At 47.8% G+C, this 25,622-nt stretch overlaps 1 protein-coding gene across 6 annotated transcripts in view; it reads right to left on the minus strand.

Moving 5' to 3' along the window:
- Nucleotides 1–1,159: 1,159 nt before the first annotated feature.
- AUTS2 (activator of transcription and developmental regulator AUTS2) overlaps nt 1,160–25,622 on the minus strand; it is a 1,126,541-nt gene continuing 1,102,078 nt past the window's right edge. For 4 of the 6 annotated variants that reach the window (XM_054507626.2, XM_045875479.3, XM_045875480.3 and 1 more), the window contains 10 exons: nt 24,283–24,327; nt 20,905–21,000; nt 18,361–18,432; nt 17,130–17,159; nt 15,419–15,490; nt 11,919–12,060; nt 8,534–8,611; nt 7,537–7,620; nt 6,174–6,396; nt 1,160–3,931 (listed from right to left, as the gene is read on the minus strand). In XM_054507626.2, coding sequence (XP_054363601.2) covers nt 2,683–3,931; nt 6,174–6,396; nt 7,537–7,620; nt 8,534–8,611; nt 11,919–12,060; nt 15,419–15,490; nt 17,130–17,159; nt 18,361–18,432; nt 20,905–21,000; nt 24,283–24,327 — 2,091 coding nt within the window. In that variant the 3' untranslated portion in view covers nt 1,160–2,682. The remainder of the gene's footprint in view (nt 3,932–6,173; nt 6,397–7,536; nt 7,621–8,533; nt 8,612–11,918; nt 12,061–15,418; nt 15,491–17,129; nt 17,160–18,360; nt 18,433–20,904; nt 21,001–24,282; nt 24,328–25,622) is intronic. The other 2 variants (XM_064593076.1, XM_064593075.1) reach the window with 1 other exon arrangement.

The following is a 25,622-nucleotide window of genomic DNA, read 5'->3' on the forward strand; positions in this document are numbered from 1 at the left end:
CGTGCCTTCCCCGAAAGAGAACAAACGCCAAATCCAAACAAGTCTCATCCAAACAGCAATTTCATGAGGTCGACACAAGAAAAATGAACAGTCTTTTACATCTTGAAAAAACAAAACAGATTTTAGAGGACGGGGCGGGGTGGGGGGCAGTCACGTCTGCAAACCGAGGGGGGAGAGGCCAGGTCATTCAATGAGACACAGAGAAAAGCAGAGACAGGAAGAAAATACTGGGAAGGTCTGGAAGTAACATACAACTGACCGAGTCCACAGACTGAAACGCCAAGGAACGAGCAAGCAAAGACTGTCGTCAAAGGCCCCGAAATCAGATGTGTCATCAGCGCGGATGAAGTGAATTGCGGAGCTCTGAGGCGGGCCTGTCCCCCCCCGCCGCCACGCCCCCCCATCACCTGCAAGATCCACAAGTCCCTTCCCGTGACTGAACAGTGTTTTGCTTAGACCATCCCAGAAATAAAAAAACGAAAAGAACGTAAGATTCACAACTGATGGTGCGGGGCACAAAGGTTTACAGAAACTAATCGGCGGGTCGCTAACCGCGTTAGGTAGGGCAACCGGCCCCCGCAGGTCAGCCTGGCGTCCTCGCTCGGGCTGGGTTCAAGACGTGTCTTTCCGAGAGCCCGGTCTTGCAAGTGTGGCTTCTTCCCTAAGGTAATGATGGCCATCTCACACACACAAGCAGCTGGAAGCTTGGTTCACATTTTTTAATAACATGGCACAGTTTACATTACACAAGAAGGCTCCACCGATGAGAACATGCTGAAGAGTCAGTCGGTTTTCACGTGTCTTTTCACATAGGGTCTAGAAAGGACTTTATTACATACAGGATAAACAGCAAAAAGGTCTGTATAGAACAATCTCTTTACAATACTGAAAACTACCACTACAGTTCCAGTGTTCATATCCCTCGGATTTTTTTTTTTTCTTTTTAAGTTGTTGTCTTTAAAAAAAAACAAAAACAAAAAAACAAAAAAACCAAACAAACAAAAACAAAACGAAACAAAACAAAATAACCACTGCACAACATCTGGAGTTCACAAAATCTGAAGCTCACCACTAAACCTTCAGTTTACTACTAAAATAGATCTCTCTGCTTATTAGAAACAATGGTCTGTAGTTAACTTTTTTTTTCTTTTTTGCAAAAACAGGATAACAACATCAGATAGCACTTTAATATACTAGAAGACCCAATGGAACTAATTTTATTTCATACATATATTTTACAGTCCAGTAGACAAGATATAGTGTTATTTCTCTGCTAGTAAAGTCATATTCTCTCCAAATATGTAGACAAGAGGCTTAATGTATTATAAAAGTATTATGAAGACACATTAAGGTTGATGTGAACTTAAAAATCACACACCCACACAAGACTTTGTCTCCGCCGCTGTTCGCCCGCTGGGACTCTCCATGGTGGCGCCCCATCGACCTGTTGCGGCTCTTCCCAGACTTTCTTACCAATGGGAGCCCAGCAAGCCACATGAGCAGATGCGCCACCTTCGATCCGCCAGTTACTGAGGACAGTGAAAAACATATCCATCATCTGAGAAAACGCGAAGCTTTCTTTCAGGATTTGTTTGGGTGTAACCACCTCTCGTTACCAAACGAGGAGGGTGTGTACAGACAGGGACTAGGACGCAATAAAAAAAAAAGCATGGCTCCCACATGAGGTGTGTGTGAAATCACGTGACTGATGGTGACGAGATGCTTGGCGGCCTGTGTGTCCCCTGATTTTGGCATCTGACAACTCCCATCCTCCCCTGGCACTGGCTGTCCTGCCCTTGGTCTCCCCCCCCTCCCCTCCCCACCCCACCCCCCACCACCGTGACCCACAAGCGACAACTTCGGAAGCCAAGTTTTCAGCCTGGGGTCCGATTTGCAAAATAGGAGGTTCCTCCGTTTGAAAAAACAAGCAAGGAAAACAGAGTCATATCACGTAAGCGCTTGTTCAGGGAAAATATGACCTTAAGTATGTTGTAAATGGATTTGAAAAGGCTCCTTTGAGTCAGGAGGGCTTTCGAGAGAAGCCCTAACATTCATTGCATAGTTGAAGGGTTTAGCTGTCTAGAACGATATATGGGAACACAGCCGCAGCCGACCGCGCTCACTCATATTAAGTTTGCAAATAGCACATTTTAAGAAGTATTAATGTATTATGTTACTTACTCTTTATCTATTTACATTTGTACAAAGTAAAGCTTTCATCTTACCCTTTGCATATATGAACCATTAGCTCACGAAGCAATGTTTTTTTTTGTTTGTTTTGTTTTTTTTTTACATAACTATGTACACGGCCTTGCCCTCTTTCCGAAGGAGCCCCGCACGCTGCCTCATGTGCACCTGCTGTTGCTTTCTCCCCAGTTACCGCCGCGTCGGTGTGTGTCTGTCATCTTCACTGTTTTGGTTCAAATCAAAAAAGTTTTATACGAGAAACCAAAAGAGTTGGGGACATGAGAACATAGGACTTGGCTAAAAGATGTGAAAAATTTCAACATATAATATACAAAAACCATTTCAAAATCTGCACTGAGTCTATACATTTTTTACAAGGGGAGGAGGCAGGGGCGCGTGGCCCCCAGTCTGTGGTAGTGGTCCGTTCTCTCTCTCTCTCAAGTCTGCGTCGTGTTGGTGTAGAGCTTCTCCTTCCTCTCTCGGGTCCTTCTCTCCTTACCGAGCTTCAATATCCTTCAGAGTGTGGGAAGGAGGCCTCTCCCTCATCTCTGCTGACAGAGGAGTAGTCCTTCGGGGCGAGACGGGGCGGCCCCCCAGCGTGGAGATGAGCGGCGGGGGTGCGCTGAGCGCGGCCGTCGGAGGGGTCTTGTTGAGCAGTCCGTTCTGGTGCCCCGCTGTGGGGCTGATCCGGGGGTAGTGCATGCTGGGGAGCCCTGGGGTGATGAGGCTGGGGTGCGGCAGGTGGCCGTCCAGGGAGGCGGGGTGCACCGAGTGGAGCCGCGTGTGCTCATAGTCTTCTCTGAGCATGTGCAAGCGCTCCCGCTCGTCCAGGTGCGCCCCGCGCTCGTGTTCCCGCCGAGGGTCCACGGACAGAGGGTGGTGGTGGTGGTGGTGGTGATGGTTGTAATCATGAGGCTCCCTGTCCCTGAAGGAGCGATCGGCTTCATACAGCCGGGGAGTTGAGAGACGGTGGAGAGGGTCGTTCCTTAGCAGGAAGTCCCTGCCCAGCGGGTCTCTCCGGTGAATGTCAAGTTCTCGGTAGGGATCCCTCAAAGGGTCCCGTATGGGGTCCCAATGGAAAGAAGGGTACGGGAACCGCTCTCCGCCCGGGATGGGACTGATGCCCATGAAAGGAGTCATCATGCGAGTCCTGTCCAGGCTGCTGATGCTGTTCATGGGGTGAATGCCCGTCACCCCCACCGTCATGGGCATCGATGCCAGGGGCCCCGGGTGCACACTGGACGAGGAGTTTGGAGGAGGCGCCTCCGAAGACCGGTGGGTCTGTGGGGCCTCCGGAGGCAGGTCGTGGTCTTCTTTGCGCTCCTCCTTCACCTTGACCTCCGAGCTCTTCTTGGGGTTCTCGTAGGCCGGCTCGCTCTTGCGCGGCTCGGCCTCGCGGCTCGAGGTGCTGTTGGGCCTGCCGCTCTCCACGACGGGGGTCCGCACGTAGGGCGATGGCACCCGGGCCAGCTGCTTGGCCTCTTCGCCCACGGCTCGCCCCTCGTGGCCGTGGCCGTCCTTCTCGGGCAGGTGGCCCTCCTTCGCCTTGTGCTCGTCGGCGGTCAGGTCCTTGCGGGATTCCGAGTGGTCTCTCTCCCTCTCTTTGGATTTGTCTTTCTCGCGAGCCTCAGTGTTCAAATGACCCCTGATCTGTTCAGTGGAGCTACGGTTATGTCCCAGGGTGCTCACCGGGAGGATAGGTGCTGGTGAAGGGTGGCTGGAGTGTCTTTTCTCAACGCTTTCCCTGAGGAAGAGAGAGAGAGAGAGAGGGAAACAGAGAAGCAAGTGAAATGGGGCTGCCGGCCTGGCGAGGGGCTGCCAATGAAATGGTGGTGTGAGAAGGACGGGCTCGGGTCTGGCTCCCGGGGTCACCGAGGCCGCCGGATGGGCCCTTCATACGGCAGAGCCAGCCACCCTGAGCCTATTCACCTCGATTTTAGAGGAAGCTCTACAGGGGTGAAGTGCTAGGGGTGAGGGGAGCGGGAGGGCCTGAGCGGGAAATAATTCTCTGTATGTAAGATCCACACGCCTCCATCAAGGCCACAGATGAAGAGCTTTCGGCAAGTGGACGTGGACCAACGTGGTCAGTAACGGTGATGTGGCGATACAGCCCGCCTGTCTAGGATCCTAGGATCATTTCGTGTTAAGAAGAAGGCCTGAGCGGCCTGAACACGAAGACGACCTTTCTTCCACCTTCGTGATAGCCGAGACACGGGGAGGAAGGGTCTGACGTGAACATGATGGGAGCTTCAATCTCCAGACACCAGGACGAGCGACGTGTCTCAGATTCAGAGCATCCTCCGAAGTGCAGCACGTGAGGGGGCTCTGAAGGGAAACCACAAGTGCAGGGCTCGTGGGTGGCAAACAGGGCTTCTACCTCAGGAAGGACAAGAAGGCCGTAATCCGAGAAGATGGAGGAAAGACAGTAGGAAAAGGGGGGTCCCAAGGCCTCAGGGGACAAATGGAGAACAATTTTAAGAGAATCTGGGAATGGAAATGTGGAAGAAGAATCTTAGGGGCCTGTTTGGGATGGGGGCTGAAGGGTCTGGGGCAGAAGATGCCGAGCACGGAATGACCGCAAGGCAGAGACGGGGCCGAGGTGAGGAGCAAGGCGCCTGGTTGGCTTGGCAGCTCACAAGGTGAGGTTGGCCGCGGCGAGAGAATCAAGGAGGGCTCCCCTACAAATCTGGTTTCTAGCCAACACGCAAGGCTAGGAAGAGGAGCATCTTCAAAAAGTACGAATAAGAAAGAGTGTGTTTTATTAAGTTTCTGGACTTGACTCCAAAGGCCATTTTGACTCCATGAAGAAAGATGTGAAAAGGTCTGCTGCCACATCGTCTTCTCGTCAGTGACGGGCTGACCAGAGAAAGCTCCCGGTCCAGGCTAGGCCCGCCTCCCTGTGGTGGTTTACCACAGAGAGCTGAACGACATTAAGTGGTCCTCCCACTGGCTAAGAGTTTTAACATACTGTCTTGAAGGAAAAATGTGTCTTTTTCTTCTACAAGAGAGCAATCAGTTAGAACGATGACCTACGAGGAATACATACTAATCGGACACATTCAGTGTCTGAGAAGTTGAACTCTTTTAAATCACGCCCCATACACAGTAAAGAAAAATGAAAGATGTGGCTCGTGTTTGAGACCTAAGTACCCAAGGAGAGCGTTATTAGGGATTTTCTGTCAAACGTGTCTTTTCTTTCCCCTGCTTAGCAGTTTGTTCAAAAGGAAAATCGCCTACAGAAAGAAAACAGAAAGGGATACTTGCTTAAGAATGCCTGTGACACTCTTCAGAGAAAATAAGACATTTTCCTCTTTAAGGCGATTCTTTTTATAGGCATGGGTTACCAAGTACAGAGCTAAAAAAATGGTTAGTCAAATTAATTTACCCACTGGCAAAACAGAAACCCACACCAGAAATGCTTGCTGACGCTCTTCTGCATCTAGGTTAGCAAAATTTTATTTGTCATCTGTGAGCCCAGGATTGGAGTTTGAACAAAATTTGAGAAAAATATGATGAGACAATGCAAACGTGACTTTCTAAAAGCAAACAAAAAGAAAAAGAGAGAGAGAGAGAGACAGAGGAAAAAAAAAACAACCTATGGATGATTTAATGGACTGCACGAACTTGAAAGCAAATATGGTATTGATTCATGCTGTGTGTGTTTGGTCCAGAGCTCCACCTCGCTGTCTCGGAGAGAAAGATTTATACTGGGATACACTAATGTTTGCAGGGCCTTCCGAGGTTCTAAGGGCGGATGTGCGTCTGGTCGGGAAGTTCTCGCTGCGCTGTGATTATAGCCCTGCGGTGGGGTGCACTAGGGGGCCGAGGGGGGTGCTCTCGGGGACTGCGGGGCCGGCCCGGGCCGAGCGAGAAGCGGAGGCCACAGGGCCAGCCGGAGCACGAGGCTGGGACGGGGCGGGGGGACGGCCGTCCTGGGCACACAGCGGGCTCCCCCAGTGGGACTCGAGAACGGGTTCTTTCCGTACCTTTCTTTGTCATCTTTACTAACAGATGAGTCTCGTTTATCTACATCTCTATCTCTGTCATGAGCTGCAGCGGACGCGCTACGCTCCAGCTCCCCTGGCTTCAGCCAGGGCGGAGGGGTCGGGAACGACGGAGGCGTTCGGTGTAGCCGGTTCCAGGGTTCGTGAGGGTTGCTAAAGTTCTGCACACTGGGGCCATCCTTGTGGCCGAACATTGAGTTGGGTGCTGAAATGGTGAAGTGGAGAACAAAAAGGTTTAAGAGAAATTATATAATCTGCCGTAATGAAGGTACTTACCAAAAAACTTTTAACAGCACTCAGAGTTAAAATGAATACATATTATGGGGAGCTGGAAAAGGAAAGGAGATTAACAGATTCATTAGAGGAGTGCTCGTCCTACACTGGAGAGGTAGCTCACAGCTTTCGTTCTTTAACCAAAGGCGATGGGGCGGGAGGGGAGGAGTCAAGAGGAAGGGGATCAGACAGGTGTCAAGAGTGCCTGATCGAACACGTCTGGTGCATGCAGAAGCCCCCAGCATGCAGAAGGGGGTACTCTCGGGGGCTGACTCGGATGAACAATGCTCGTTGCGGAGGTGCGTTCAAGCTCATCCTCGACCCACAACCCCACTAACGGGACTGCCACTCTTCCCACAGCGTTAGCAGACGCAAAGAGGTGTCATCAAGCCTGGACGTGGCCTTGACCTGAGCAGACAGGTAAGGTCTCCGCGCAGGACGGGACTGGGAGGGCACACTCAGGGCTGCATTGTAGGCCTCCAGTGCCCGGAGACCATGATACATGGACGGCATGAGAGAAAACGGGTTGAGCAGTGACTCAAAAATGAGCAGGTGTTACACCTCTTTTCCCACTCGAGGTACTTTTTAGTAGAAAATGACACGATCCTCCCAGAATATGGAGTACGAAACGCTGCCCACTCTTGGCTAGCCTCAGCCCGGGACTGTTTTCCTGCTATTTCTGGTTGCGTTTTCTCAGGGCCACGAGTACCAAAAGTGAGGTAAATGTAACAGTGGTTTCCCCTTCCACTGGGAGCTGTGGCTAAAGTCCTGGAGGGCAGGGCTGGGATATGGAGGAGACTGAGCTTAAGCGACTTCATGGAGTTCCATCAGTGACATCACCTCTCCCGACGCTCAGTAACGCACAGCAAGAGCGGGCTTCCCTTGAAACACCGCCATCCACGTCAATGCACCCTTCCCCCTGACTTCACTGCCGAGGCCTGCTTCTCCGGATATAACCTAATCTGTTTCCCGCGAGGACAGTTTCCTTTTAGCTAGAAAGGTCTTGAGCCATAGACAGATCAGAGGAGACACACAGTCCGAGGCAGATTTTTAAAAAGTAAGAGGTACTCACTAACTGAAGGATTTCCGAGTCCCCCGAAGGCATTGCCACCAACAGCTGCGAGGCCAGTGAACGTAGACGGACGGTTAAAAGGCTCTGCGAACAGATCGGGAAGAAGGAAACGGTTGCAGGACTGGGCTGAGTGAGGAGCGTGAGAGCTTCCTGGGAGTGGGAAGGCGATGTGGGAGCCCTGCCCTCTCTACACTCGGACCCGAACCATCCCTGATCGTGCAGAAGGTCTCACTGCGCCCGGGTCTGGGCACTGGATTGGCAAAATATTTACAGGCGCTGTTTTTCCAGAAGTGTGTATTTTGCCCCACTCCTCTTGTGCTGGGGTGGGGAGCATTGCTCAAGCCCTCCTGTCCTGTCCTCCCGCTTTGGGGAAAGCACCCTGTAGGCTCTATGAGAACAAATCGGAGGACATCTTCAACTACGTCTCCCAGTGATGAAACTGTGAGGGCGCATCTGTGAAGACCCCGGTTGTCATGTGTACCGTTGCCCACACCTGCCTGTATACTCGAAAAAAATATCCAAAGAACAGAGGCCACAAATAAAGCATGTATCCTTGCTAGGAAAGACAGATTCACAGTGAAACGTGAGGGGATTACGAAACAGCACGTAATGTCTCCTTGTAACGTCATCTTGCCTTTCCTTCCACCTCCCAGAGGTGGACAGGGGGCGAGAGTTCACCATCTTGCCCCAGTGGGCAGGAACAGGCTACTGTACATGCGGACCCCCGGGGGTACCGGGGCATGGCTCCTTCCCACTGTGCCATCAGTCACCTCAGACGGGATCACGACTGAGCACACGTCCACTACTTTAAGACTGTGGTGTAAGAGGTGCCGGAATCCCGAGGATGGATGGCAGGCGTTCAAACTCCCACGAATGCCATTATCACCCTAAGTAACCACTGAGGTGTCTAGGACGACAGCCAACTCGCCAGGAAGCGTGGCAAACCAAGGTTGTTCTGAGACACACGTGTCATTTCCCCTCACCGATGGCAACTTACCCAGGTGAGCGGCAGGGTTAAGGAAGTTGCTGTGATGGGGGGGTGGCCCAAAATGGGTCCCGGTTGGGTGTGCAGCACCTAGAAAGTCAAACATGACAGAATCAGACTTCCCAGAAAGCCAACTCCTATCACGCAATTGGCTCCTAGCTACCTGAGGGTCCCATGAGAAAATGGGAGTGAATACGTTAAAATAAGGACATGGCTGAAGTCCACCCAGGCAACTCGCCGGGAGACGACATGTTTTCTGTTAGGTAGCAGAAAAGAAGGGATGCCCTTCTTCCAAGTGGGGCTGGCCACCACCCAAAAGAAGTTATTCCTTTGAAAAGACATGGACACACAGTATTCGAAGCATGGAGAAATATTGCAAGGGGGGTGGGCGGGGTCAGGGGTGATTCTGTAACCAAGTAAGTTGGAGGATCAAACACCAAGGCACAAAGTGTCAAGCAAGGTTCTTCACTTCCTGGAGCTGTTAGTACGATCCCAGGCTCACTCGTTCTCTGAAAGGGGGCATTTGGCCACGGGATACTTTCTTCACAGAGCGTGTCGGGGGGCAAGTCTTTCACTTTGAGAAACACTGATCTGGAAACTATATTTTATAATCCTGGGCTCAGGAGCGGCTGTCCCACAGTGGTACGTCTGGGTGGCCTGGCTCTGGGCCCTGCGGAGCCCCTTCCCCGAGGAGCGTGTTGGTTGTTGTGGGCCCGTCTGGAAGGCCTGGCCCTGCGAGACCCGGGACCGTGCACCGCATCAGGTTACGGGCGATCAAGTCCTCCAAGCAGCTCTCCAGCTTCGGTGCCAGGACAAGCCACTTGATTCCTACATTTGTGGACACCGACAATCTGCTAACGGACTCTATCTGCCCGAAGGGGACCTCAGTTCAAGGTCAGTGGTCTTCTTTCCTTTGGTTTCCCCGTCATCCACATCTCCTCCACTGTTTCATATGCTGCCTTAAACATGTATTTCTTTTTTTTTTTTAAGATTTTTTTAATTTATTTGTGAGACAGAGAATGAGAGACAGAGAGCCTGAGAGGGGGGAGGGTCAGAGGGAGAAGCAGACTCCCTGCTGAGCAGGGAGCCCGATGCGGGACTCGATCCCGGAACTCCAGGATCATGACCTGAGCCGAAGGCAGTCGCTTAACCAACTGAGCCACCCAGGCGCCCAAACAACATGTATTTCTTTAAGGAGCCACATCATCCTTGTCCTGGAAGAAGGTGGGAAAGGAGAGAGGGAAAGAAGGAGAGAGACAGGGTACGCGCCTGGGAAGCAGGATGATACTCGTTAAGAGCCGAGGGCGTCCAGCTGGCTTGTTACGGTGCAGCCGATGCGGGGGAGACGTGCTGTTGGGGTGGCAGGCTCGGCTCTGGAGACCAGACCGGCCAGGCTCACCTGACATAACCTCTCCTGAGCTGATGTCAGGCATGAATTCCCAACAGGAAGCTGAAGAGTGGCTGAACTGAACATGTGTGTGTGTGAATTATACACACCAGTTCAAAGTTTCACCAAATTACCATGGGGGCAAAATCCAATAGTGCTTAGACTGAAAAAGATGACCTTCCGGAATGGATGTATACACGGGGCCTCAATGAACTGACTAATAACTACTAATAACTACCAATGAACTGGTCCTCTTGCATTTTGGCTAAGCTCCTATAAACAAGTATAAATTCCCTCAGGAAAGCAGATTAAATGGAGGAGTGTGTTCCCCCCCCGGCCCTGACACCCTACGAACTCAATTTATGTTCTGGATTGCTGTTCCCTGCACCCCAAGGCCTTTGTGGGGCCTCGGGTGTGGAGGAAGCCGCAGAGCCCGGGAGGGTATCTGTCACAGCTGAGCACTCTCTGAATCGGAAGGCATCCGAGGACAGGAGTTACCTCTTCGGCCCTAAACGGTGGCTTCGCCCAGGCGGTGCCGAAAGCTACTCCATCTCTACCCAGAGAACACAGCCCAGCATATTCATTAGGTGTTAACAGTGCTGCCAGCTAAATAAAAATCTGGCCGCACACTGTGTAGTACAAGCTAATTAATGCTTCGATGAAGATCGGAGCTTCGCTCAGCCCCGCGCCCCCAGGGGTGCCTTGCAGTTCCAGAATTATTGAAGCAAAAGAAGCCAATTCATCTGCTTGGCTCAAATGGAAGCCAGGGAGAAATCTCTCTATTTCTCTCCAAAAATTGCTCTTCACATAGCTCCGTCTCAGAGCCTAGGTGCCATGGTAACAAAGCTTTCAAATACATCCCTAGACAGAACTGACAGAGAAAAACCTGAGACCTTAGCAAATTCCATCCACCCTCAAGGGTGATTCACTTGCTTTGGCAACAAGGCCCATCATAATGATGATTTCCTGCAATAGGGGAGCCTCCCTCTTTCTGAATGGAAGAGCCTTTGGTCAACCAAGAATGAGTCTTGGGTAAAAGCCTGGGAAGGCAGCAGGCAGGATGGATGTGAAACTTGTTCCCTAAGGACCAGAAACAGGGAGCCCTGTGCATTTTTATGTCCAGAAGAATAAATTCTACTTAGCATGGTGGGTACGTAGTTACGAAGCTTATGAGCTCAGTGTCGCCATTAACAAGTATTGAGGCCAAGGAGCTTCAGGACTGAATGAGAGGGAACCTCGGATACCAAGAGGAGAGCTCTCGCTTCCTGAGAGTCCTTATGGCCACTGTCCCTTGTGTGTATGCACCTGGAGTGGAAAGGGGTCACCCCGACTCCCAGTCCCCATGGCCCCCGCTCTGGCATATTTATGAGGCGTTCGGGAGATTAACGAACAGACCACGTAGGTATCTAGACCCTGTCCTGCAAATTTTCTGCATCACTACAACCAGCCAGGGAACAGCACTATGTTCCGTAGCAGAGAAAACCAGCCACCCACGGGCTGACCCTCCCCATCACAGACCATACCACCAGCAGCCCTCTTAATTCTGATTTCTTCATCCTCAGACTCTTAGAAAAACAGCACGACCGAGCATCATGGTGCAGAGAGCGACTGAGCGCTCTGTGGGCACGAACCGTAAGGACAAGCACATCCTTGTACAATCCCTGGCACTGTTTGCTATCGATGTGCCCTTGTAAGCTTTCTGATCTTCTTCAATAGCGTTTGACATGCTTGTGAGTTATACTGGTTTAATATAGAAGCAAATAATGAGCCGAAGCAGTATGAGTCCCCGAAGAGAGAGATGATCTTTTTTCTTTCTTTAATGAAAGAGGGCATATCAGTGAAGAAGGGTCCATCTCCCTAGATGTACTAATGTTGCCTTGCAGGCTGGCATAAACTGCGTTTTTGTTTTTTTAAGGGAGGGATTGAGCGGCGGGCCCAGAGCACAAACGTCATTTATTTGGCTACCTGCGAACTCAATTTCTCAGCTCTTTCCTGGCGCTCGGAACTCACCAGCAGCAGAGAACAAAGTTGAAGGCCGGGCCAGGTCATGGGGGTGGTGGATGGCTCCATAGAGGCTGGGGCCCGGGGGGCGGCTCAGGAACTCGGGTTTCAATCCGAAGTCCAGCTTATGTGGGTCTGACTGCATCTGTTTCTAAAGCAGCAAGGGGAAGAAGAAAAGATGAAACCCCAAGAGGAATGGCAGCAAAGAAAGATACCAATGAAGAGGCAGAGACCGCTGGAGGAGACTCTCTGAATGGTGCTCTCGGGCTCCGCGCCGGAGTCAGGTTCAAGTTTACAGGTGCTGTGAGAAGAGCGATCAACACAGCATCTCACCCTCACACGCCAGAACAGCAGGTCAACCCACGCGGGGCCAGCAGGGCCTGCCACTGGACGGTACCTGCGTCTTTGAGGTTGTACGGCTTGAGGAATGAAACCACATCCGATTTATTCAAACTGCCACCGCTCCGAAGTAGTTTATTATTTGCTGTAAAGGCCCATTTTGGCAGGTTTTTAAATGATAGTATTTTAAAGCCCATTTTATTAGGAATTCTGCATGAATAATCTGCTGTGTAAATTAATTGTTAATGACTCTTTGCTGTACTCTAATAGATCACAGTACATTAGTAACTGGAAGTGATGAAGAAATATTTGCATGCCTACAAGCTAATGTTCAAATGATCATTGTTACATCTTAAAAAAAAAAGGAATGCCAAAAAAAAACCAGAAACAAAGTAGGGATATTCATTTAATGCACGGGGGTCTGTTCCCTGCCTCTGCCCCGTGACTTCCCGAGGAAGAGATCATCGGCCCAGCCCAGTGAGCCAACGAGAACTTCTCTTGCTTTGAATGCTTGGCATCAGCGGCCATTGCTCTATTTTCGTCCATTCATATATATATATATATATATATATATCCCCCCTCAAGCTACTCTCCGTTCACCTTCCTCGAAGGCTATACAGACTAGCTCGTAATTTCCTCCCTTCCTTACCCTGGCGTCATTCTTGAGGCCAGCAGCCCTCTCGAACATGGATGCCCCACGTTAACTCTCAGGCACCTTCTCTCCGAATCTCATGCCTCCCCAGACTAAGCTTCCCTTCCCTTGCCACACCTCTCTGCCTACCGGGCTCCCATCCTTCACGGCCCTTCGCCTGTTTCTGACTCACTCCTCCAATCTCTTAGCTTTGACTGATGTTTATAGTCCCTTTGGGCCCACGCCACCTCAAACTCCCTCACGTCTGCCCTAAACACATCCCTGTCCCACTCTGTACAAGGAAGTCAGCAAGGAGACAATCTGAGCTAGCTTGTGTGAGCGTCAGAGACAAGAGAAGTCTGCCATTCCCTCATTGCTGAAGGCCGCCATCCCGCTCATCCAACCATACCCATTCAAAACAAAACCAGCCTGATCACTCCAAGCTGGAAGCGATACCCCTTGGAAGCAGACGGCACGTTCACGGTTTTTTACGCGCACACAGATATGCTCACTACTGAAAGCTAAGCAGCTAGACGCCAGGACAGATGAGTGCCCTCTGAGCCTGGTACAGTAAGTAATCTGCAGGTCGTAGGCTCCTTCAAGAAATACTTGGGAGGAGGGGCACTAAAAGAATGAGGAAATGAACATTACAGAGAAAGGGGACAATGCAATTTCTGCTCAAATCCACAGGGAAGCCGCTCGTCCGAGCTCCACTATAAAGTAATAGCCAAACCCCAAACCGAAGCTTCTAATTCACTATAAATCTATAAAAATCTTTTGAGTGCCTCTTTCAGTTTGGTTGCCAAATTATTTAGCACTAACACCGCACAGTTCCATTAACCACAACTTAGGTCCATGAAGCAAAAGGGAGCTCGGGATTACAAAGAGTTTGCTGGGAAGGCAGGATGAGCAGCTATCTTGTGTGCAAGAGGTCTTCCTAATTGAGTTGAGATAGTGAAACTTTTCGTCACTGGGGACACCTTCATGGAAAAGACGTTGCTAAAGTGGCACATACAACATCCTTCACCGCTTTTAAGCAAAAGAGCTACAAGGAGGACGTGTCTTACCTACCGATCTGCCAACCGCATCATCCAGAACAAAAAGTGAATTGGACTTAAGCGTCAAAATCTAGTTAGCCTCCCGAGCACACATATTTGCTCACGAAGCTAAACCATGAGGTTTCTAATTAAACCTCGCCTACCAATAAAGTAAAAGTGAACAACACTCACTGATGGGATGTTAGGAGAAAGAGCAGGTTATTTGGCACCAAAGCAAAATATCTTAGTGACCTCATTTACTGAGGCTGGCTTTTTAACTTTCCACTAGGTTGGTTTTTAATTATTTTCTTAAGATTTTCTTTATTTAGTTGAGAGAGAGTGCAGGAACATGAGTGGGGGGCGGGGCAGAGGGAGAGGGAGAAGCAGACCCCCTGCTGAGCAGGCGCGGACGTAGGGCTCGATCCCAGGACCCTGGGATCACGACCTGAGCTGAAGGCAGACGCTTAACAGACTGAGCCACCCAGGCGCCCCTTACTTAAGAGGTTGTTGTTGTTTTTTTTTTTAAATTATGTAATCATTAAAAAACGAAACGTTTCTGGGATGACTAGCTCTCACTTATTGGCTTCTTTTCTTAAGCTCATGATGGCTCCAAAATGCTGTTAGCACTAAATGCTTGTTTGTGAAAAAAATGGATGAACTTACTGGAATTACTTGATTGGTTGTTTTCTCCCATTTTTCTTGGCATGGTTACCCAGACGGTAAAATCTGGACTGACCAAAGTAACTGACTTTGGTCCCTAAGTCAACCAGTGATGCCTTATCTGGTCACCTACAGAAGGCTCTTGACCTATTCCCTGCTGTGTCACAAATGCCTGGTAAAGCACAGACCGTATTCATCTGTATGATGAAAATCAGACAGAAGTTTAAGCAAAATAATCTGTGGACAGATAGGGTTAACGGGTCAGAGTGGTTCTGGCAGGTACTGAGTGAACTCTAAGCTCTGTCACTGTCATCGAGACGACTAACGCCAGGTATTGAAAGGTCACTATGACATTACTTCTAGAAGAGATTTCTTCATAATATGCATTGCTGATGGAAGTTCAGTAACATCACATAGGGTCAGCTTTTCAAAGTCATACAGTGAAAAGAATGCACCAATTCTTACAGAAATGACAACTTTCATGTATAGTTCTTCCCAGATACTATGCATTTTCCAAAAAAACACTTGGTTGCTATGATTAGATTCTCAACCCCCCCACCCCCCGGATTTAATCTATGTTTAAGCTCTTTGGATCACTACAATAACAAAATCGTCTAAAAATATAAAACATCAGAGAGTTACCAGTTTATTTCTGTTTTGTAATTTTGTGGGTGGTTTCCCTAATTAATACTACGGTTTCCCAATAGTGTTTCCAAGAGAGACTGGACCCTTCTTGCCAGAGGGTCTTTAGAAGCTGTCTGAATGCCTCCTCTGTCCGGGGCTCACACACCCGCAGGCCCTGTCTCCCCCTCCCGCCGCCGGACAAGGACCACGAGACTGACCTTGACTTTCTGTTGGTGGTGGTAGATCTGCCAGGCGATGTGAACATGCATAGCACACCACTTCCCTGGTTTCTGGAACAAGAAAGAGCACCGCGGTCAGAAGGAGGACCTTGCAGAGAAAACCATCTCCAACTTCTCTGAAGCTTTTCAGCGGCTTTGGGCGGCAGAGGCTCTTTTTCATGGAACACGAGTGCTCAGTGCCCCCCAAGCCGGCTCCACCCCTCCTCCACGGAGCCCGAGCCGGTGGTCACTGCTCCCCAAATCCTACTTGACGGGGACCTCCCCGGTTACCAGGGACAAGATGGCAAAAGCCTGAGCCTCACTTTGTGTCTTTCTTTTCTGGTGGCAGCTGGCAGGCCTGGGAGAGTGGGAGGCCCTACTCAACGCAGGCGGCCACGCTAGGATGCAAATCGGCTGTTCAGAAGAGCTAATTAGTGAGTGCCTGTGAACCGGTTCAAAACAAGAGAGGCTACAGAAGACCCTGTGTAACCTCCCCCCAACGCTGTTTCGTCCTCACCCCCCGAGTGGAACAAAGAAATTCACATTTTTACTGGAGCCCAGTTCCCACAGGAGCTCCGCTAAGAGTCAATGAGCCATTCGTGTTGGTGGGCGCCGTTCGTTCCCAAGCGAAGAAAGAACAAAGGAGAGCGCTCATTCCTGCCCACGCTCTGGGCCTCTGCAGTCATCACGCCTGCGAGCGGATCAACCCGTGTCTCTCGTGGTCCGGGCGCGTCTTGCTCTCGGGGCAGAGGAGTAACTGAGTGTGCCATCTCACCACCCGGAATGGGGAGACCCCCTCTTTCCAGTCCATTTGTATTCTTGCTGCGTAACCTACTCATCCGCTCCAAACGTGTGCTCGGTAACTACAGGATGCGTGAGAAGAAACACTGCCCCAGTCCTACATCGACAAAGGGCAGATGCTTCTGATTTCTACGTTAAGGAGCTGTTTGTGAAACACACTTAAGTCCAAGTCTGGCTCAGTTCTCTTGTAATGAAATTATGGGTCATCTGAAATCACCTACATGATAACACAGTCCTCCTTTGATTCTCTTTGGAGAAATGGAATGATCTGATTATACGTGCCAGACATGGGATCAGGAGAGCAGGAAATCTCTCCATCCATCTTCCAACCGACCATCCATCTTTCACACCCCCCTCCCCCCCCCCGCCCAAGTAAGTCAGTCATCTCTTGGCCACTCTCCAGACCACTCAAGACGTTAACAAACTAATGCCTAGAGTAGCCCACTTCTGTACCAGGGGAACAGGTTGGATGGCTGTGAAGGTCAACACTACTTACTGGAGAATGAGGCAGCCACCAGCCAAGATAAATATATATATATATGTGCATATATATATCTGCTAGGTGCAGAAGAGACAGGAGAACTCGGTGAAATCCCAATTTCTGCCCATAGTGTCAGTCCTCCTCCATATATCCCCCTACTCTCAAGCCTTTTAGCAGCACTGCCAACAAGAAACTCTGTCTCATATGAATGTTTTGTTTGCTTTCCCTCAGTGGCCTGGCTTCCTCCAACACTCCAAGCAACACAATTTCGGCCATTTTCAATCACACCACCTGAAAAACCGAGCCACCGCCATCCCAACGTTTCATTTCAGCATTTCTATGGCTTGTTTCCTTGGAATGGATTTGTATTTTTAACCCACAGGGAGTCAAAAAGAGGTTGCAAAACAGTTCTAGAAGGCGCTTTCTTACCCTTAACATAGGTCTGAAAGGATCTGTCAACTGTGAAGAGAAAATGACAACTTGGTTACATGCCTGTCACTCAAACAATTGCTCTAATTAACAAATTTGTAGTGCTTCATTAGGAGGGGAAATTAAAATGTTAGAATTTTACTTTTAAATGAAGCCCTTTTAGAGAATAATTAACCCATTTTCACACTATCAAAAGTGCCAAGTGTCCCCTCCCCCACTTCACAAGCCTGGGTACATCCACACTGACAAGCCCCCGACCAAGTTTAATCAGTAGCAATTTGCCCTCTGGCAACACGATTTGCTCACATTACGCATCTGAGGAGCTCCACTATCTCGAGCGGCCCTTCCCCAACCCCACCGCACAGGTTCTAGGGCAGAACGGCCTCCGGACCGGAGACTTGTAAGGCTGGGTTCTACCAGGGACCCGGGGAGAACTAGGCTGTCTTTGCCAACACACTTAATTTGATGACTGCCCATTACTTACAGGTTATGAGATCTTTTTTAGACGTTCACTAACCATCAGACAAATACCTACGTAATTGAGTCATTTTAAACTTCTACCTACTCTGGTCCTCAATTTCTGACTGCCCTTACCCAGGGAAAAAGAAAATACTGTCAAAAGTAATCATTTGTCCACATTTACTACAAAGGCGAATGTAAGTAACAATCCACCGGACAAGACTATCTGTTATACTGTAGAACTTCCAATTCTTTTCCAAAGTCGGTAGAGGTGTGCATTATGAACGGATGACAGAAGGGAGATTCTGCTTAGATCACAGGAGGATGCTTCCCGCATTAAAAGTAGAGGGCCAGGAGCGCTGTGTGGTGACTTCCTGACCCCAGGAGAGCAGGGAGAGGGTCCTGTGACTTCCAGGAAGAAAAGCGCTTACAGCTTCTTCTGTGCGACAGAAATTTAAGGAGACATTGACAGACAAGATTGGTCGAACAGAAGCTACACAAGCTAAGAGTAAGAGTGTTCACTTCCTGGGCTTGGACCACAGGACATTTGTCTTCTCTCCCACTGGCGAGTCACTCCCTTTGTGTCATTTAGCCACAGTGGAGCAGGGGAGATTTTTGTTTTCTAAGCATGACTGGCATTTTCTTCCACGAACTAGAAGGGACAGCTAAAATAGCAGCAGAGCTAAAGCAGAAGTGCGCCCCGGGCTGGCTGTCCCCCGGAAACAAACACGCCCCTGGTGTTACCCGCGTCTGAGCCTGACTTTCTACGTACCCTCGGGTCCTTTTGGAGCAGAGTGTGTGGGACTGTCCCGGGTCGAGCAGCAACATCGATAGGGTTGGATGTCTACAAATTAATCAGACCACAGCTTAGGAGGCACGGAACACATGACCCGAAAAGCAAGATCCTTCTTTCGTTCTAAATTACAGAAGTCAAACGTTGATTCTGTTTGTTTGTTTGTTTGTTTGATTCTGGAATACAAGAGTTGACAGGTGCGTACTCCCCAGGGATCACACATGCTCTTCAGGAGGCCCTGTTCCCTCTGTCCTCAAGAGACCCTGACCAGAGTCTACCCTGTCTAGGAAAGGCATCAGAAAGCAGAGAGGGGAACCATGCCACATCTGACTGTAATAAAAACCAAAGGCCCGGAAAAAAAAAAGGGGGGAAGAACACACGAAAGCACTGCCCCCAAATCCCCATCTCCTTCCGAGTCACGGATGGCCCTGTCATGGCGTTTTTGCTTTATCACCGAGCATTCTAAGAGATGCTTGAGTGAACATCACGGCAATGTGCTGTATCAGGTGCCTCTCATCAGAATCACTGAAAGTGTTTTGCAGACGTTAAGCGAACTCTAAATTTTAACTGGCAGACAATAACAGGGAATTACGCTCAGTAATTACTCATTAGCAGTGGTGGAAATGGGACAAGAGGACCTAATTTAGGGACCGCACAGACCTACTATTAAATGATTTCTACAGGGATACTGCTGCTTCGTCTGTCCTCTGCCGCCACCATTCTTAAATGTCATTCATAACAGTAACCTTATCTACCGGCTTTTGTCCTTTGAATTGATGGCAACAACAGGAAGCCTACTTCCGGCGCACGCGGTCCTTACTTTCTAGTGGATGAAAGGATTCAGAACGTTTTTCACCTGGTATTTTATTTAAGAAATCACAACTTCTGTGACTCCCCTCACCCCAGGAAGTGAACGCATGTGGGAAAAGAGCTCAAGTTTAGGCACAAAGCTTGCCTATATAAGAAGAAGGAAAAAAAAAAAAAAAAGAATGGAAGAAAGAAAAGCAATCAGCGGCTGTACAACTAACAATTAAGCTGGAGTTGTTAACAGCCTGATTTGCATACATATGAAGAACTCCGCTAATGAACTGCAATCTACATATTCAATCAGTAAGATGGCCTGGAAAGGCCTATTTCAACACCAAGAGAGACACTTTCTTGCCCAGATGTAGATTTCTGTGTGATTGGATAATTGTGAGTGAGGGAAATAGTCTAATTTATTAAATGACCTAGCTGTCTGTTTGGGGAGGCACCAGAGATTCGGTGCAACCCAGAGGGGACAGACCAGGGTGGGAGGGAGGAGTGAACAGAAGCAGACCGGGGGGAGGGGTTGAAAAATCACCACTGGTTCATCCGAGATAGGAGGGGTCGCCCATGGCCATCATTAAAGCCCCGGGTAGAGATAACCTGGCCTATAAACTACAGTTCCAAGCAGGTAAATGTCATTTCTAAGGTGTAGCTGGTCCCACCCCCAAGGCTTTTAAATTTCTTTTCCAATGTCTAGCTCTGAGGCAACATGCCTTTGGAAATGCAAAATGCACTCATTCTGGGTGACTGGCCCCAAGCTGGTGTTTTTTCTCTTAGAAATGAGATGGGGGGGGGAAAAAAAGCGAAGAAAACCCAAATCACACAGAGCAAAATTTCCTACTTTAAAAATCTGAGAACGGTTACTAACGTAACTACATTTTACTTTTGTATAAAAATAAAGTAAGGGCTATAAGAGAGTCACATAAAGGGAGGGTGTTCAGAGAATCACTCCTCAATATTGACCTTTGGAGACAACTCTAGCCCAAGCCGAGTAGAACACTGACTAGGTAGAAAAGGATTTAGTTATTGTGAAGGGCAAAAGGTTAATTTCACATTAGGCTGTAAGTCTTGACCTTGGCAAGTGTGACCGTGGCTGAGGGAGGACTGAGGCAGGGCAGGGGGCAACAGGGGTACATGAAAGGGTGGGTGGCTGCCCTCCACCTGCAGGCAGACCCCCTATTTGCAGACACACAAGGCTAAAGGAGCAGAATGGGGGAGATGAGCAGAAGCAACTTCCCTCACACAACCGGAAGGATGAAATTTTAGTTTAGTTTTAGCAAGGTTCTATTCCTTGCTATTCAAATCAATAAAGGCTCAGCTATGCATCTCTGCTAATAATATATACCGCAAGGACAAGTTGGTGCACACGAATCTGACATTTCGTACATCTCCTGGCCAGAAGCTTTTGTCCACAATACTGGTGGAAAAAAAATACATATGTCTTCTGTATATCTTAAAGATTACAGGAAATCCTAGCTCAACTGAGATTACATGGGTAGTACAGATTGAAAATTAAATTCGGGCTGAGGTTTAAAACTCAAGGGGCTAGCAAAAAAAAAAAAAAACAAAAAACAACTCTCCCTCTAATCCCGATGGTCACTTTGGATTAGAAAAATTAGCCACTGGCAGGTGAGAGGCTGTAGAACCCACCCGGCCCCCTCGCCTGAGGCTCTGCTTGTAAAGATGCCTGTGTGTTTTCACAGTCAGGTTGCTTACCTTCGGCTGAAATGCTCCTTGTAGTGAACCAAAAGGGCCAGTGGGTGGAATCATAGGGGGGATGCCCGATACTGCAGGAGGGTAGGAATGGAAGAGCTGTGACCAAAGATGGGGAGGGGAGAAAAAGATTTTAGTAGGAGGCAAACGATATATTCCAGTTCCCTTCCCATCGAACGACATCCACATTAGCAAGCCAGGAAACACCAGTTTGATGCTATTAGTCAAGAAGCCATGATGAAATGATCACACAGATGTGCCATGAATGCTTAACTTAAAAAGTTAAAAGTAGTTCAGAATCAATCAGCCAACAAATGATGTCCCAAATGAGGATATCATTAGAAAGGGAGCTTTTCTAATTATTAATTGTTAAATCAGATAGAAAACCTAAATGCCTTGAGATTTTAATGCGCATCAAAAACAGGAGGGGATGCTGAGCCAAATAAGATGCCTGGAAAATTACAAGTTAATTAGAAAAAGGAAAAAAATTAAAAAAAGAAAAATTAAGAAAAAAGGAAGAAAAAGAAGCAAGTCTTATGAGTTCCAGGATTTTATACCATTAAAACTCAATTAGTACTTTTAGATTTTTAATAGTTTGAGGAAATGAGAAAATATTCACAATCCTTGCTTCATTAGGTTGTTCCAGAAGTGGTGGTTTCAGAGGACAATTTAATTGTCTCGTCTCAAATGATGACAAATATTTGTGGGAGGGTAAGATAAAATGACTGTATACGCTCCCAATGAAGCTGTTTTCTTCTGGAAGATGGACAAGCTCACTGGGGGCTGCTCAAGCCCAAGCCCTTGACGGGTCTGACCACTCAGTGAAGGGGGAAGAATGATTCTGAATTAAGAATATGAATTTTCTGGAATTAACCAGTTTACAGGGGACACGATGGAGGAAAGAAATATACAGCCATACTGAAGACAAGGCAAACACAGTTCTTCCTCCTCCTAAAACTCGAATATTTCTGAGATCCCACTGCTCTGGTTCCATTCACTTTGATCAAACCACCATGCGGACACTACGTCACCCCCCCTTTATGGTTGCGTAATATGTCGAAAATACAATAATAACTCGAGCTTTTCCGCATAATGACTTTACGTTAGCTATTTCTAGGTAAGGGCTGAAATGCCCATTTCATAATCCTGTTTTCAGAGCACGTCCTTTTCTGTTGGTCTTTATTTCATTTTGCTCCCTCCAATGATGCAGCAAAGTTTTTCAGACTAATTGATATTGAACTAAATCCACTTAAACAGTGATTGCAAGCCAAGTGCCCTCATTTAAAACTACTTTTAAGTCTAAAATTGTGTTTCAGATACTTGAGTGCACTGCATCTTAATTCCCCTTATAACGTCCTAATCCCCAGAGCGGGAGAGACTAAGTACTTCACATATTATCCACTATAACTAATAAAACGAAATAACTCTCCCACAGTACACTGTATGAAGCAGAGTAATTAAATACATGCCACACTAAAACACACTCAAATTTCTATTACTCTGCCTCCAGGTGGGGAATATTTCCTTTAATGTTTTCAATAAAAAATTAGATATTTTCACCATTTTCCTTTTGCTGTAGTCCATTACTGACCCTCTTAGAATACAGCTAACTATCCCCCCCCCCACTTGACGAAAAATCTTTAGTACCTAAGTAATAAAACATAAACCTGGCAAAAATTCAGGCCTCTCGGCTCATTCTCCATCTTAAATCTAGGACCCTCTGTGGGAATAAGCTTATAAAAAAGCACTACGACGCATTTTGTCCTAGGGAGTAAATCTGAGCCACCTGTTGAGCATGCTGAACTTTCTCTAGGAATGACTTTGTTAGCTGGTCCTTAATTTAAATCAGCGAATACTGACGAAGGGCAGAAATTTGATGATCATCAAGGATGACACCATTCACGGGACATCCCTAAAGAGGAGACCCACGGGTTTACTGGATTTTGCACGTCCACTTAAAAAATGCTCTTGTGGGGTGGCCTGGGTGGCTCAGTGGGTTAAGCGTCTGACTCTTGGTTTCAGCTCAGGTCATGATCTCGGGGTCCTGGGATCAAGCCCTGTGTAGGGCTCTGTGCTCAGCAAGGAGTCTGCTTGTCTCCCTCTCCCCCTCCCCCTGCTCGCTCTCTCTCGCTCTTAAATAAATATTTTAAAAATAAATAAAATAAATAAAAAGTGCTTTTGTATCACAGCTGAGCAAAAAGTGTCAGAACAATGTGGGGGCCCAGGCACTTGGATCTACTTTCCTCTTCATGAGGAGGCTTCCTCACGTTATATCTGCATGTCTCTGGAGGAACTCATTCTTCATTATTTCTGCTATTTTGTAGTCTTGACTTCTCAGCTACACTCCGGACTAAGATAGTGTCTAATGATCTGGTTCAAAATATGGATGAATTCACAGGCTTTGCTGACCTGAGGAGCACTTCTTTCCAAGCAAGCATAGTTGAATATGGTGGACCAACATGGTTACAAGCACTTATTAATTTTTCTTTCTGGTGTCAATTAAAAAAATAAAAATAACCACTGAGCAAAGAGACTTGCAAAATTTCAGGTAAACACGATGCAGTATTCACTCCATAATCAAAATATCATGGTAAGATGTTGAAGGTGTTTGTGTTTTAAAAAAAGTCCTCGTCTGATGTCTCTACTGAATATGTAACTTAGGTTGGTACCAATTGAAGTTCGAGAACTGAACTCTTTAAGATGGGATAAAATGAGTATTTTTTTTATATAAAGAAGAATGAGTTTAAAGGGGAAAAAAATCACAGAGTTCCATTATAAGCCCTTCTTTTATTGAAATGATATTTTGGGTTTTAGTTGTTAACAAGCTCAGGAGAACAATACCAGCCATGTGGGAGAGGGGTCTAATTTCGTCAGGAGAAGATGAGAACCTGCTTTTTTGAGGCACTGAGGAGTCAAAAAGATTAATGACATTCTACAAGACCAGTGCTCTAACCCCTGAGCTATGGAGCCTCTTTCTCAGATTAATGACATTCTATTTGGAAGAAATCATTCAAGTTGAATTCTGGGAATTTTGTGTTAATGACACTTCGGTCAATGACTGAAATCCTGTGATTTCAGAGTCCCCTGAAACCATGGTGATTCCACTGTAGACACCCCACTGAGGCCAGATGCCCGGCTTCCAGTGAGTTCACCTGCACTTTCCAGTTTTAGGCATGCTAATGATCTTTTGATTCGGAAGACGGATACTGCATCGTTACCAGAAGCAAACGTCACAAAAGCAAGCATCCAGAGTGACGAGGAGCAATGGGAATTCTTGCAAAGATGATTAAGGAAGGCTGCTAGTCATTTACTGATCTGTGGCAAGAGCACAAAAATGGAAAAGCAGTTACATTGAATGGGTAGCATGGTAACAAGACTCACACTGTGCCGGTAGAATGGGTCAACTTTTGTAGGGTATTTGTCAAACTGTAAAGGGATCAAAGCAAAAGCTAGTTACTTAAAGAGTCTACATTTCTGTTCACTGCTTCAGCGGAGGCCGCCCTAAGTCAGCTTCTCTGTCATTAGGCTGTCATCCGACTCCATAACCTCGCTGTATAGGAGGGAACCCTTCTCGACTCCTGAGTTGCTCCGACAAGAAATGGAAAAGCAAAGTGAGAACCCATACGGTGCATTTAGGCCCTGGTCGCACGACAGTGTCTTTCTTTCTGGTCTGTTTTTAGAGACTGGCACAAACCAGACATCTCAACTGGAGAAAGAGGCAATTATTCAGATCAATCAGAGAGAAGTGAGCATTTGGTCTAATTCATCCAGAGATTCCTTGTTTTCATCTTCCCTTTGGCAGAAGAACAAGTACATTCAGCCACCTACTGAGATGTCTTACTCCCGAATGGAAAGGCATCTGGGTGAGGTCTTAAAACTTTTCTTTTGAGCAGAACAGAGTATACCTCTGCTTCCTCTAAATAAAGTCAGCTTCCTCGTGCCGAAACCCCCCCACCTTAGTTAGATTTCATTTATCTGTGTAACAGCTCACTCACGCTGCCAGAAACTCTTTTTCAAGATAATAGGCCCTTAAAAATATAAGTGTTGAGAAGTATAATTCATCCAGAAAAGTGATACAGGATTTGTTATAGGAAAAAATTTTGGTCCCAAGGTCTCATTTCTAATATTCTCCTAAATAAATTTAGAAAATAAACTTCAAAATCTACATTTAAAAAAATTAAGCTGAACAAAATAGGGAGGGGGAGGGAGGAGAGGATGCAATTTTTGGTGGAGAGTGTACCTCTTAAAATCACAGAATTCAAATCTATTCTCACCGTGCCGATACCAAATCGAGTATTTCCTTGTATACTAAAAATTAAGTAAATAAAGCACCCCAGTACTCACGGTGGCAGACAGGGCTCTATCTCAGAATATTTAGCACCCTAATATGGCACTATTCATTATAGTTCATAAGTTTAAAAAAAAGAAAAATCCTAACTGCTTCCCCCCGGCATGTGCTAGACCCAGTCGAGACCAAGACCATGTCCTTGTCAGCAGCATCTTCTACCACAAGATCAAGTTTTGCCCCTAGGGGCCCCCAGCTCCCTGAACACTTGCTGACAGAGCAGGATACCAGCCTGGGGCACCATCTTATGAAACACAAGAAAGAGAACCCCCCCCCTCAACAAAACAGGCTTCGGGGAGCCACCTGAAAGAGCAGGGGGTCACGGACACGGTCCAGGTCTTCAGACGGCTCTCTCTCCTCCTCGGCCCTCCTCCTG

The sequence above is a fragment of the Mirounga angustirostris genome, unplaced genomic scaffold, assembly GCF_029215605.1.
Source record: "Mirounga angustirostris isolate CCGP_5_RB_7025 unplaced genomic scaffold, mMirAng1.0.hap1 SCAF_5, whole genome shotgun sequence".
NCBI lineage: Eukaryota > Metazoa > Chordata > Mammalia > Carnivora > Phocidae > Mirounga > Mirounga angustirostris.